At 38.1% G+C, this 14521-nt stretch overlaps 1 protein-coding gene across 1 annotated transcript in view; it reads left to right on the plus strand.

Annotated features, from left to right (window-relative positions):
- Positions 1–14223, plus strand: part of SLC15A5 (solute carrier family 15 member 5) — a 90777-nt gene extending 76554 nt beyond the window's left edge. The window contains exons 8-9 of the mRNA XM_032646771.1: positions 8007–8115; positions 14076–14223. Of these exons, the coding sequence (XP_032502662.1) occupies positions 8007–8115; positions 14076–14223 (257 nt within the window). The remainder of the gene's footprint in view (positions 1–8006; positions 8116–14075) is intronic.
- Positions 14224–14521: the final 298 nt, after the last annotated feature.

The following is a 14521-nucleotide window of genomic DNA, read 5'->3' on the forward strand; positions in this document are numbered from 1 at the left end:
CACTATTATATAGGGAGATTATTAATGTTTATGTCTTCATCTTGCATCCAACTTCTTAAACTTTCTTAGTAAATTTATGCGAATATTTTAGTTGATCCTTTTAAGTTTATAGCAGTATTCTCTAATCTTAAGATACATATAATTTTTATCCTTATTTTCAGTATTAACTCCTATGCTTTGCATCCTCATCAGTACACGGCACTTCCAGGGCAATGTTAATACCAGAAGACAGTCACATTTTATCTTGCTCATGATCTTAATATGAATTTTTCTCAGCTTTCTATTAAGCATATTTGTAGGTTTATAAAGATAATCTTAAATGATGTTCTTTACCATAAGAAAATGAAAGTTTCTATTTCTTGTTCTCTAAGATTTAAATAAATCAGGTTAAATTTTATTGAATGCTTGTTAAACAGCTCTTGAGATCACCTTTTGATTTTTCTTACTGCTCCTGACATTATGCTGTATTTAATTAATAGATTTTTCAATATGAAGTCATCTTAACATACATGGGATAAACAATCCTCAGTAGCATCAATACTGGATGATCTTTTGCTCTGGAAGATCCAGGGGAAAGATTCACTTCTTCCACGAAAATTAAAAGGTGCATTCAGGACCTAATATCTCTTTTGAGAATCATTCTTTGTAACGTTTTCCTGCTATTTGCCGCCATTGAGATTTTTCATCTCTTCTTAGTTCTATTCTGGCAATTAACGTTTTCCCAGATAATCACCCTCCTTGCATAAGATTTTTTGACACTAACATAGCATACTCATAACTAAACATTGTTATCTCTTTTGATTCTTTTGTCGTGTATTTTGATTGGATTTGTCAGGGTTTTTGTTGTTACTGTTGTTACATTTTCCTGCAATGAATCAGCTCTTAGAACTATTTAATATACTTTAAGATATTGACTTTCTGTTCTATTTCCTTCCTCTTACTTTCCGTAGACTTTTTAAAAGTTATTTTCTGATTTTTTTTGTGTTGAATGTTTAATTCATGTATGCTCGTTCTTACTCTAAAAATGAAAACAGTGTGCCTTTAAATCTGTCTCTTAACGGGATTTAAATCTGTATGCCTAAATTTGTAAATGCAATTTTCTCATTTTCTTTATTTTCTAAATACATTGTGATTGTGGTTTTCATTTCCTCTTTGACCAGCTAGTTATTTAGCAGCAGAATCTTCAATTTATAGGAATTTGGTTTGTCGTTGATATTACCTGAACTTCTATAAGTTCTATAACTTTTTTCTTTCTACTAAACAATGTGGTGGTCTTAATTAAATTCTTACCGATTGTATTCTTCTTTTTTTATTGAAGTATAGTTGATTTGCAATATTGTGTTAGTTTTGGGTGTACAGCAAAGTGCCAATCACATTATTCTAATTCTCTACATTATTTTCCTTTTTGCCTGTTCTATCAAAAATTGATCAAAGTGTGATGTATGTAATCATTCACAAGAATTATCTACCTGTTATTTATTTCTGTGTTTCCAACAGATTTTGTTATGTTTCATTACCTAAGGGATATTCATTGACATATCTTCAATTTGAATTGTGCTTTTTACCAATATAAAATGATGCTTGATGTCTCTTTGACATAGTTTTTCCTTTGAATTCAATTTTTCCTGAAATCAGTATTTTCTGCTATTTTATTTTCATCTTTGCCTTATGAGGCAAAGTTTCTCATTTTTATGAGTTTCTCATTTTTATTATTATTTTATGAGTTTCTCATTTTTGTTATGAGTTTCTCATTTTTATTATTATGAGTTTCTCATTTTTATTATGAGTTTCTCATTTTTATTATTATTATTATTTTAACCTTTGTCATTTTGTGTTGGGGTGTTTTGTAAGCAACAGTAATAATATATATTATCATCACATTTCCTCCTTCATATGGATTTTTTTTTTCTATTTACTTATCTTCAAGGTAGAGATTTACTGAGAGGCAGTATCTACTAACTGAGAATGTATACGGATTTCCTTACCTCTGGTCACATTCCATATTTTTGCCAAAATCTTCTGTTAAGGTGCCCCATTAAAACCCAAGTTACTGCAACAAGCAGACTGCTGAGATAAAGTGAGAACGTTATCTATAGCATTTTCTGGTTCTCCAACACTCTGATCAGACAGTGTGATTATAAATTGCAGTCTCAAGCATACTTGGCTCTCGCTCACATTCAACTGTAATGCTTTCCTTCTGAGAACTACAATGCTGTGCTCCCCATTACTTCTTGTCTCAGGGTTAATGGAAGTTCCACTCCCCCATGTATCAATCGTTTAGCAGCAGAGGTACTTGGTGCTGGGTACTGTTTAGAGGGATGTAGGGGAGGACTTCTCCTCCCCAAAACAGTAACTATGCATTAGATCAACATCAAATACTATAATTCTGTCTAGAATTGACCTTGATTTCTGTGGTAGGGGCACTTCCTGATCACCTCCTATTCACCCCATTGGGGAGGGAAGAATCCTCGCCCTAAATAGCATAAGAAGGCTGAATACGTGGGCAGATGAGACTGACAGCAGTTTATTCATCACCTGTGCTCACAGCCCAGGGGACCAGAGCATGCCATGCCTGGCCCTGTGGGGTTGCACTGAGGAAGAGAGGGAACAAGCAGGGTCTGTAGCAACAAAGCAGTGAGGTGATCTACAGGAGGATGTGATTACTGGTCTGAATAATGTTGAAAGCTGGTAAGGAAGTGAAATCTGTTAGGCTGAGGACCGAGTGGAGTGCAGCTGGTCTGGCTAATAGGGAACTAGCCAGGAGGGGACGATATCCCGGTGTGGGGAACATATCTGACAAAGGAAGCAGGGAAATGTGCGGTCAGGCCTTTGGGGCCCTGTGACACTCAAGACGGAAAGGCAGCACACGAAATGTTAGGCCTTATAATACAGGGCATAAGATGGGACAGGAATAAAGTATGTTCCTCTTTCACATCAGCAGCTTTGCGCTGTTTATAGCCTCATAGCATGTGTGGGTCACCGTATGTATTTTTTCAATCCTGTTCCAAAAGCCTTAAATTTAGTGTAAATTACCCCAAGAGTCTCACGATAGGTTGAGTCTCACGATAGGTCAATCCCAGGATTTAGGTGGAAATGTCATCTTAGGTATTTTAAACGGTATGTGGGGTAAGCTATGTCAAAAACTGCTGTCCAGACGTTTTTAAACTGTTGAAATGCTAAGGAAAGTCATAAAATTAGTAGTTCTGTTAGCGCCAGTAGGGGGCTGTATTCGTGCAGTGGTGAGGGTAAGAAGTGAGGGTTCTGCTGAGCGATGATTCCCTTTACCTCTCTGTGTCTTCACCCTTTAGTAAATAACATACAAGAACTAGCTTAGATAAGTCTATAGTCTATCTCTAAAGTGACCATGATCATTTAAGATAAATAGAAACATTTTATTTAGTATCTATAAAGTCTAATGCTTGAGAGTAATTACAGACATACCTCGGAGACACTGCAGGTTCGTAAAACAAATAAAGCAATAACACGTCACGTGAATTTTTTTGGTTTTGAGTGCATATAAAAGTTTTGTTTACACTGTACATTCCTTTTACTGTAGTCTATTAAGTGTGAAATAGCATTATGTCTAAAAAACTGTACATACGGTAATTAAAAATAATTCCTTTGGGAAAATGGCACTGATAGACTTGCTTGACAAGAGTGGCCACAAACCTTCAGTTTGTAAAACGTGAAGTATCTGTGAAGTGCAATAAAACGAGGTGTGCGTGTCTCCCTTACTAATCCATGAGCTCCTTTTCTTAAGCAACTTGGAATGCCCATTTCCTGGCACATAAAAATTTCTTAACAAATGATTTTCAAATGAACAAATAAATCTAGCTGAGCAAGAGATATTTGAGGAAACTGTGAGCAATGCCAAATATTTTGTGAGTGCTCTATTACGTCAACAGCCTAACACTCATTACTAACTAGCTGGTTATACAATTAAAGTACTTAACTGGGGCTCACTGTCAGCATTAACGAATAGCACTTTGTCATTCCTTGGACTCTTTACGTGGCTATTTTCTTCTCATGTTGATAACCTGCCTGTCCACCCCAGCTAAAATCTAGAGAAGTCTAGTTAGTCCCATTCGAGACCTAAAGTCTTCACTTTGTCTCCTTTTGCAAGGATACTCCCGATTTCAATCAGGTACTAGAAATGTCAGATGAAAAATGGCACAAATGTGAATTATGACAATAAAAGTTTATAAGCTACTAAAATAAAGTTATAGTACCTAAGAGCTGAGTCAACTGACAATGTTAAATGGAACATTTTACAACCAGTCCTGGGATAATGATAAAAAAAAAAAAAAAAAAGGCACACAGAACATGAAGAAGTATCCAACAGGAAATGGGCCCAAGATCAAGCTGAGGCTACGTGATTTTATATGAGCATCTCTAAAGAGGGGAGAGGTGATAACCTAATTCTTATGGGTGCCTAACCCTTGACTTCTATTATCTCTTTTACTTCTCTTAACAGCTCAGTGAGAGAGGTACTGCTGTCATTTTAGAGAGGAGAAACCAAGGTTGAAGGGGTCCAGCTGAGCAAATGCCCAACAACAAAGCTATTAAATAACAGAGACATCAAAAGTCTCTCTGATTCCAGAGCCCATACTATTTCCATTGGGTATATCTTTTTACACCCAATGCTATCTCTTTACATAGACACAATAGCTCTATACATATAAAACAAATTTAAGCTTCATGAAGAATCTCTCTCTCCAATTTGATGCTAGTGTTTGTTCCATGTTATCAATTCTGGTGACGGTTCTCGTTACCACAAAGCTCACCATGTAAATTAGCTATACAGTCAATGTTAAATTGTAGCTAAAGAAGGCCAAAATATGGTGCTAGAATGAGCTCAGCCTTAGGAAGAAAGCTGAACACGAAAATGGTATTTAAGAAAGAATACTAGGGCTTCCCTGGTGGCGCAGTGGCTGAGAGTCCGCCTGCCGGTGCAGGGGACACGGGTTCGTGCCCCGGTTCGGGAAGATCCCACATGCCACGGAGCGGCTGGGCCCGTGAGCCATGGCCGCTGAGCCTGCGCGTCCGGAGCCTGTGCTCCGCAAACGGGAGAGGCCTCAACAGTGAGAGGCTCGCGTACCGCAAAAAAAAAAAGAAAGAATACTGCTCTATATAAAATAGATAACTAATAATGATCTACTGTATAGCACAGGGAACTTTACTCGATACTCTGTAATGGCCTATATGGGAAAAGAATCTAAAAAAGAGTGGCTGTATGTATAACATTCACTTTGCTGTACACCTGAAACTAACGCAACACTGTAAATCAACTATACCCCAATAAAAATTTTTTTTAAAGAAATAAAGAAACAATAGAGGAGTATTATCAGGAGTCTGAACAGGTGGTACGGCACTCTTTCGTTTTATTTTTAAAATAATTCCGCTCACAAAATATCCTGTTACTCGTAAATTTCCACTGCCTTTAACTTTCCTAGTACGACATCCTCCTGTCACCCCACATGCACATAATGCCAAGTCACAGTGCTTCTCATGCGTGCCCACCCCGGCATCCCCAGTGACAGAGACGCAAGCACACCGGCATGCCCAGGGGATCTAGCGCCATCTCCTGATAGGCTGGTATTCGCTGTAATTGCACAATTTCTTGGAAATATTATGTTTTACCTTTAAAGATCTTACAAAATTGATATTCTTCTCCCTCAGCTGACTTTGTTATAGAATAAAGATAGACTTTCCAATTACTTGTTATGGACCAAAATGCATGCTCCGGGAAGAATTAATGCCATGTTAATTCTGAGGCTTTGCATACTCTGTGCAAACTCCTTTTACTCTAGCCAGAGAAACACAGTGATAAAATGGTATAGGGCTTCCCTGGTGGCGCAGTGGTTGAGAGTCCGCCTGCCGATGCAAGGGACACGGGTTCGTGCCCCGGTCCGGGAAGATCCCACATGCCACGGAGCGGCTGGGCCCGTGAGCCATGGCCGCTGAGCCTGCGCGTCCGGAGCCTGTGCTCCGCAACAGGAGAGGCCACAACAGTGAGAGGCCCGCATACCACAAAAAAAAAAATAAAATGGTATAATCGCATGACATGCAAAGTGCTTATGTGAAATGAAAAGGACAAAAATATGAGTGGGATATTAATTCAAGAGAAATAAGGAAACAGGACTGTTTGAATAGGCTTAGCAGGATGGCTTAGTTCTCCCTGACAATAAGTGTGATGCTATCTCACCATACCTTGACCTCTCTACCCTGACTCCCCCATGCAAGTACAATCAAATGTTTAGTTTCTGTACACACACACACACACACACACACACACACACATTAAGAGGGTTACACAATACCCGACAGACAGACATAGAGGGAAACATTCAGGGAAATTTCTCCTAAATATCAGATAAAGGCAGCATGTCAATATAGCAATAAAACCATACATTTCTATTGTAACGGAACACAAGTTAATAAAATGGGGAAGTAGAACTTACAAAATAGCTTTAAACTCAGTACCAGATTTCATTATAGGTCCTAGACTATAGTGGACACAAGCTAATTTTCATGGTTGTCCATAATAATAGTCATTGGGAAGTTAAATGACAGAAGAGAAGCAGCTTTAAATGGGAAATGGCACAATTATTCACAGCTGTCATGCTTATGCACTTGCTGACTATCAATCTTGAGCAGAGCATTTAATTCAAACCCCATTTAAAAGTATACACTGTCAAGGGAGAGGCCAAGAACCATATTCTAGTTCAGGAAGCAACCCATAACCCATGTGCGAAAGATGACACTGAAGATCAAGTCTACTGGGACGTAGACGGATTGCTCACAACCCAATGTAGGAGCTGCTCCTGTAAAAAAGCAAGGAAATGCCAAGAACCTTGGCATCTGACTGTTCACAGATGATCCATTCCTGCTCTCATAATGCATAACATTTTGAGGGGAAATATTCTGCCCATTCAGAACAGCAATTGAATTTAAATTCTCTCTCTGAAGATAGATTTCACCTTTTAATCAATCTTTTAAACTTCTGTAATGCTATATATGTGTGATATATTTGTTAATACTAAGAGTCCATTCCTGTTTTTAAAGTATTGCATAAAAATAAGTGCTGCATGTATAATATATATGATATAATACATCATATTTCATATAATGTATTTGATAATATCTCAAAACCAACTGAAGAAAAATTGAATGTGTGTGTAAGACATAGAGATAATATGGATATAGATACATAGGTGTAGATATGAAAAGAGAGTTCTAGCAAAGATCAAAGCAAACGTCACAACTTAGGAGCAAAGTAAAAGAAATTACCTGAATCCTAATTAGTTTCATATATACTCAGTTGGACATCAAAAGGAAGTGAGGATTCCTTACTTAGGGGTATTAAACTGAAGGAATTACTCATCAGGTTAAAAGAAAATCTTCACATCAACCAGAGACTGCAAGTATTTGACCGATAGGGTCTGTGATATTATAACAAGGTAACACTGGATTATCTTATCTAAGTTGTCAAAATAAAGTAATATCTGACATCTACATATATTATCTCACTAGCCTTACAATTAGCACATGCAACCAGCTATCTGGTGATGGTAAATATTTTTCATACATTCAATGTATATTTACCAAACAATCCCTATGGGGGTGCCAAGCACTGTTCTAGATATTAGACATATAAGGATGAAAAAGACAAATGTGGTTCCTGCAAATTAATAGCATAATCAGGGTTACCTGATTATAGCATAATCAGGGTTACCCAGTTACCCAGAAGAACCCAGCTCTTCTGACACCTATATTGTGTTATGCAAATCAAGTTTTTTTGACCTTCAAAACATTTGGCCTGCCTTGCTTATTATTTTACTGTTAATTACAGAATTAAATGAATTTTAACTCTGAGTTTCAGATGTGCTTTTCTGCTTTGTAGATATTATTCAAGCGAATAAAGCTCTATGAATTATGGCATGATAAAATATTCACAGAAACTTACAACTCCACAGTTGAATAACAATTACATTTGCTCCAAACAGGCAATTGGTTTCCAAACACATTAAACAAAGGCAATTTAGAAAGCTTCTTCTTCTTCTTGGCATCATTAACGTTGTTGAACGTCCTGGGATTCTGGAGTGTTTCACAAAGGTAAGTAAGTGTGTGGTAAGATGAACAATTTCTGAGTCCATGAAAGAGTGATCTGGGAGCCATCACTGAGCCAATGGGAATCCTGCATTCCATGACTGGACCAGTTAGCATATTAGAGAAATTTAACAGATATTCGGAGCAAGAAATTTCCATTTAGACTTCACTTTTTCTTTTCTCTCTTTTTTTTAACATCTTTATTGGAGTATAATTGCTTTACAATGTTTAGTTTCTGCTGTATAGCAAAGTGAATCAGCTATACGTATATATATATCCCCATATCTCCTCCTTCTTGCGTCTCCCTCCCACCTGCCCTATCCCACCCCTCTAGGTAGTCACAAAGCACTGAGCGGATCTCCCTGTGCTATGCAGCTGCTTCCCACTAGCTATTTTACATTCAGTGGTATATATATGTCCATGTCACTCTCTCACTTCGTCCCAGCTTACCCTTCCTCCTCCCCGTGTCCTCAAGTCCTCAAGTCCATTCTCTACGTCTGCATCTTAATTCCTGTCCTGCCCCTAGGTTCTTCAGAACCTTTTTTTTTTTTTTTTTTTTAGATTCCATATATATGTGTTAGCATACGGTATTTGTTTTTCTCCTTCTGACTTACTTCACTCTGCATGACAGACTCTAGGTCCATCCACCTCACTACAAATAACTCAATTTCGTTTCTTTTTATGGCTGAGTAATATTCCATTGTATATATGTGCCACATCTTCTTTATCCATTCATCTGTCGATGGACACTTAAGTTGCTTCCATGTCCTGTCTATTGTAAATAGAGCTGCAATGAACATTGTGGTACATGACTCTTTTTGAATTATGGCTTTCTCAGGGTATATGCCCAGTAGTGGGATCGCTGGGTTGTATGGCAGTTCTTTTTTAGTTTTTTAAGGAACCTCCATACTGTTCTCCATAGTGGCTGTATCAATTTACATTCCCACCAACAGTGCAAGAGGGTTCCCTTTTCTCCACACCCTCTCCAGCATTTATTGTTTGTAGATTTTTTGATGATGGCCATTCTGACAGGTGTGAGGTGATAACTCATTGTGGTTTTGCTTTACATTTCTCTAATGATTAGTGATGTTGAGCATCCTTTCACGTATTTGTTGGCAATCTGTATATCTTCTTCAGAGAAATGTCTCTTTAGGTTTTCTGCCCATTTTTGGATTGGGTTGTTTGTTTTTCGATATTGAGCTGCATGAGCTGCTTGTAAATTTTGGAGATTAATCCTTTGTCAGTTGCTTCATTTGCAAATATTTTCTCCCATTCTGAGGGTTGTCTTTTGGTCTTGTTTATGGTTTCCTTTGCTGTGCAAAAGCTGTTAAGTTTCATTAGGTCCCATTTGTTTATATTTGTTTTTATTCCATTTCTGTAGGAGGTGGGTCAAAAAGGATCTTGCTGTGATTTATGTCATAGAGTGTTCTGCCTATGTTTTCCTCTAAGAGTTTTAGTGTCTGGCCTTACACTTAGGTCTTTAATCCATTTTGAGTTTATTTTTGTGTATGGTGTTAGGGAGTGTTCTAATTTCATTCTTTTCCATGTAGCTGTCCAGTTTTCCCAGCACCACTTATTGAAGAGGCTGTCTTTTCTCCATTGTATATTCTTGCCTCCTTTATCAAAAATAAGGTGACCATATGTGCATGGGTTTATCTCTGGGCTTTCTATCCTGTTCCATTGATCTATATTTCTGTTTTTGTGCCAGTATAGACTTCACTTTTTCCATTGGTCCTTATAATAAAATAGTTCTTTGCTCAATTCTAAAACAAGATTTTTTTCTCCACCATTTTAGAGTTAGAAATAACCATATCGATAATAAGAATGAATGAGTCATTATCATTAAAAGCAAATACCGTTAAACAAATAGCTTGAAATCTAATGATGCTTAAGATTTGGATTCCATTCAGGCCTTTAAATCAGCAGTGACCATTTCAAGGTCAATAACAAACTGTGCAAAATCATTTAGCCAGTCAGTCACCTGAGACCATTCAGTGGCTTAATATGTATTATCTACCATCCATCCATTGCCAGCCTCCCTCCCTCTCACTGACGTATTCTTGGATGGCTGTGTTCTTTTGAGATTCTCTAACCTCTCTGAGTCTCTGTTGATAAAGGACCAAGTGCGATGTCTGCCACATAGCAGGAACTAAACAGATTTTTATTTTCCTCACTTCTTTTCATTCATTCACCTATTTAGTATCTCATCTATCGCCACTTATTTCCTGCCTGAATTCTTCTTTTGTTCATCTAATAAATCTCTTTTGGAACATCAGTCATGTGACAGGCACTGTAAGAAGTTAGAAGGACATAAAGTCAGTATCAGTATATGTTTAGTGTCACCTATGTCCCTGCTCTCATGGAGCTTACGGTCCAGTATACGAGAGGCACTTAAACCTCATTCAAGACAGAATTAATGACAAAAAAAAAGTTTTAATGGCTCCCTGAATTTTAAAATTTCTTACCTTCCAAAGTGTATATTATCGAAGTAATCCTCCAGGATGCATAATTTCCCTAAAATGCCTGTCTCATTCTTAGATTGAAAACCAAATTAGAAAGTCAGATTCTTGCAGAAGGATTCAACAGAAATGTCCCCAGCTTTGCAGCAAAATGTGTTGGCATCAAAAACTGAAATTGAAGGCAAGAGCTCTCTCCCCTCTGTCCATCACCTCCAAACACGAGTGGTGCCCATCCACTAATTCTCACAAACCTGCATTGTTTCTCAATTTCAGTTACTCTCCCACTGTAAGAGTTGACCCTGTCTTTCATGAAGTAGTTTAAAAGGCAGTCTCTAGAGGCAGCCCAGTTGAATCCAGTCCCACAACTTAGCTGCACAAACTTTAAGCTGTTTAACTTTGCTAAGCTTCAATTTCTACTTTGTAAAAAGGAAATAATAAGAATGGTGACTGTGTCAGAAAGTTGCTGTGAGGATGAGTAAATTGCCAAAGTGTTAGCAGTAATAATAATGGCTTCATATGTTGCCTTATGCTCCCTTCTTTTTATTCTTTACCTAGACTCATGCTGAGATATGGTTAAGATGACCATGATTGTGGGCTAAATTCAGGTAGAACTAGCGCTGGAACCAAATACCTACTAGCTCAGGGACTGATTCATTTATCCATTCATTTAACCAACATGTTAAGCATTGTTCCAAGCACTAGAAAAATAAAACCAAAGAAAACAAGGTACTGGTCTACAAGGAGCTGGCATCTAGTACTCAAAATATTTAAGTATGATTCTTCTGTGATTGTCGAGCAAGTGAGTTACTGTAAAGTGAGAGATGGTAGAGTTGGGGTTCAGAGAAGGAGGCGAGAATAAAAAATACAAAGAACCAGAGATTGGAGGAACCAAAGATGAAAGGAACTAAGGGATAATGTAGGGCTTATTCAGAAAGAAATTGGAGTCTTACCAAATCTTCTCCATCTCCTGTATACTTTCTTTTCTCCTGCATACTTTTTGAGGGAAGGTAAAAAAGAGAGGGTGAAACAAAGCAGGAAGGAAAGAAATTAATTTTCCATGTGTTGAGCATTTCTGTCTTAAGCAGCAGGTTTGTCCCCCTCCCTGGTATGGAGATCATACCATTCCACTTTATAAGTAAGAAAACCAAAGTGAAAATCTAACCAAGTAAATTGACTAAGTTCACACAAGTAGGATTCAAACCCTAGTTTGTCTCCAAAGCCCATACACTTTCTCCTAGACTCTGCTGCCTCTGAGTGCCATAGAAGAGCCCTTTTCCCGCTCCCTGACGGCCCCTTAACTCTCGTGGGGGAGGAAACCAGTCCCTTCAGTTCAACTAACTATACCCACCATCACCTGTTGATCAGCCTCCACAAGAAAAGAATGTGTGTCATGTTTCACAAGAAAGGAGAATCTGAAAATTTTACCTGCAGAGATTAAGTAGCTAGAACCAACTACATTAGTTCAAAGGCACACACTGCCTTGGGTATCTATTTCCCACTGGGATCCAAGGGGCCAAACCAAAAGAGTTAACCAAAAAACTATCGGGAATCCAAGGCATCGGATCACTGTCTGCAGTGAGAAGTGCACGATTCCAGCTTATTTCTATACTGATCGTTTCTGTCAAACCCTAACGAACAAGAAGGATGCAAAGAAACAGGGGAAAACACAGACGTCCCAGGGACAGCATTATTGAAACATATTATTTATAAGTCAGATGGTGTTTGATCCTAATATACTTCCAATCACAATCCAGTTTTTACCAAACCCAAAGGTGTATTTGTTCAGAGCCAGATACTGGTGACAAATCTATCAAGAATAGGACAGTGCCAAGTTATTCTTGTCCCCAAGATCTTGAGACCAGTGGATTAATGATGAAACAGCAGCCTCGCTAATATACAGGTGGAATTGGGTTTGTGTTAGCACCTGTGGGCACCCTACCATCAAGTTTATATCAGTGTGCAACAATCCTGGTGTAAGTCCTAGAACCAAACTAATCTTGTAGGGGTCAGTAGGAGATCACTTAACTGAGTATAATTAGGACTATTCCACGAATGGCAGTCCAGATGTACCTTCCATTACTACAAAAAAAAAAAAAAAGGCAAACAATCCCCTGCCTCTGCCTCTGTCTGTATTAGAGTCCCCCTCAATCAAATCTGAAATAGGGCAATGGTGACATGACACACCTGAGGCTCTCCAGGTTGGGGGTGGAGGAAGTAGGTGGATGAAATGTCTTTCCTTGCTGAAAAGTATTATACAAACACCTCTACAGTCCTTACTATAACTATGTATCTTACATCAAATGCTAAAATAAAGGATATTACAGACATTTATGGGGGGAGAGAGCAGAAGCGTATTTGTTATTACAACTTGACACCACCGTCCCTCCAATGTTGTAAAACACATCTTATGAAGTTGATATCATTGTGCTTATTTTGTTAATGATACCAGTAATCTTTTGTGTATAACCTGCAATGATTATTGAAAGAGACATAAATCAGAGAAAAATGACCAGTCATTCAAGCATATCCTTTTCTTACAGTTATCGCTAGCAATATATTAAGAAGGAAAAGAAGGTAAAACTCTCTAGCGTTGGAAACTTTCACAAATCAAAAACAGAAGAAATGTCTGACCTCAAAGACTTAGGTGCATTTGATAAAATTGAACTTATGGCCCTTGACCATTTGTTCATTCAACCAATATTTATTGTACATCTGCTATGTACCAGGCACTGATCAAGGTACTAGGAATACAGCAGTGACTAAAGCAGTCTGAAATTCCTCTCCTCCTGGAACTTCTTCAAAAATGTTTAAGAAGTAAGTTGCCTTTACAGGCAGTGTACCATAGAGGGAAAAGGCCAGGACTCTGAATAAGAGACTTCTGGTTTCAAACCCAGGCTCTGCCAACTATTACTCATACAAACCCTAAGCAACTTATTTAACCTCCTAGAAGTTCAGTATTTCTGTCTGTGAAATGGGGATGGCTCCACCCTTCCAGGGTTATAGTGAGAATTCGGTACGTTAGGGTGAGCACTGGACCCTAGCACGCTGCCTGGCACTTAGAAGATTTTTCTTGAGTCATGGACAGAGGGCACACATTTTTAGAAATATGTTCATGGATTTTTTTCTTTGACAGTGGTGTTTTCCACACAGTCTCAGCACCGAATTTACAAACCCTCAGTGCATCTGATAAATCTTTCGAGTCCTGCCGCCATGAAATCTACAAGGTTGATAATTCCAGACTTTCCAGTTCTCTCACTGTCAGACTCACTGCAGGTTGTAAAAGAGCGCCATCTAAAGGTCCTCGTGAGGCACCTTAATATGTCCTAAAACTCCTTTTGTCGTTTTATAAAGACTGTTCTGGTGAGCGGTGCTCTTAAATAACCATCACTGTGGTGCCAGTATCTATGGGCCTATAATAAAAGTAAGACAAGCACAGGGGGAAGGCAAGTGATTTATCAGGTCCTCTACATCTGGTCCTAAAAAAAGCTTTCTTTCTTTCTTTTTTAGATATTGTAATGTAAATCATTTTAATGCCCAGAACATCAGCGGAAGTCATCTTGAAGAAACACTTCCCCTCCATGAAAAGTCTCTGAAATTTTACGGCAGTACACAGGAATTTTCTTCGAGTATTGATCTTTGGGAAACAGCCCTGTGAAACTCTGTTGTTTGACTCAATCTGTCTTATGAGCAGAGTATTCACTGTTTTCTTCGGCTAGACACTATGCGTTTTTGTTCTAGAGCTAATATGTGTGAGGGTGGCCTTATGAATATTATCTGTGTACTTTACAAAGACTAATTATGACTCCTCTAGTCATAATTATGACTATTACGCTTTTGCATTAACATGTTATGCCTTTGAATTAATGAAGTAATTTCAAAGTCTAAGTAATTACTCTATGACAACAAAAGTTAGTATTTCCTATGCATCACGATATTTTAAAACTTTTTACAAT

Source organism: Phocoena sinus, chromosome 10, assembly GCF_008692025.1.
Source record: "Phocoena sinus isolate mPhoSin1 chromosome 10, mPhoSin1.pri, whole genome shotgun sequence".
Taxonomy (NCBI): domain Eukaryota; kingdom Metazoa; phylum Chordata; class Mammalia; order Artiodactyla; family Phocoenidae; genus Phocoena; species Phocoena sinus.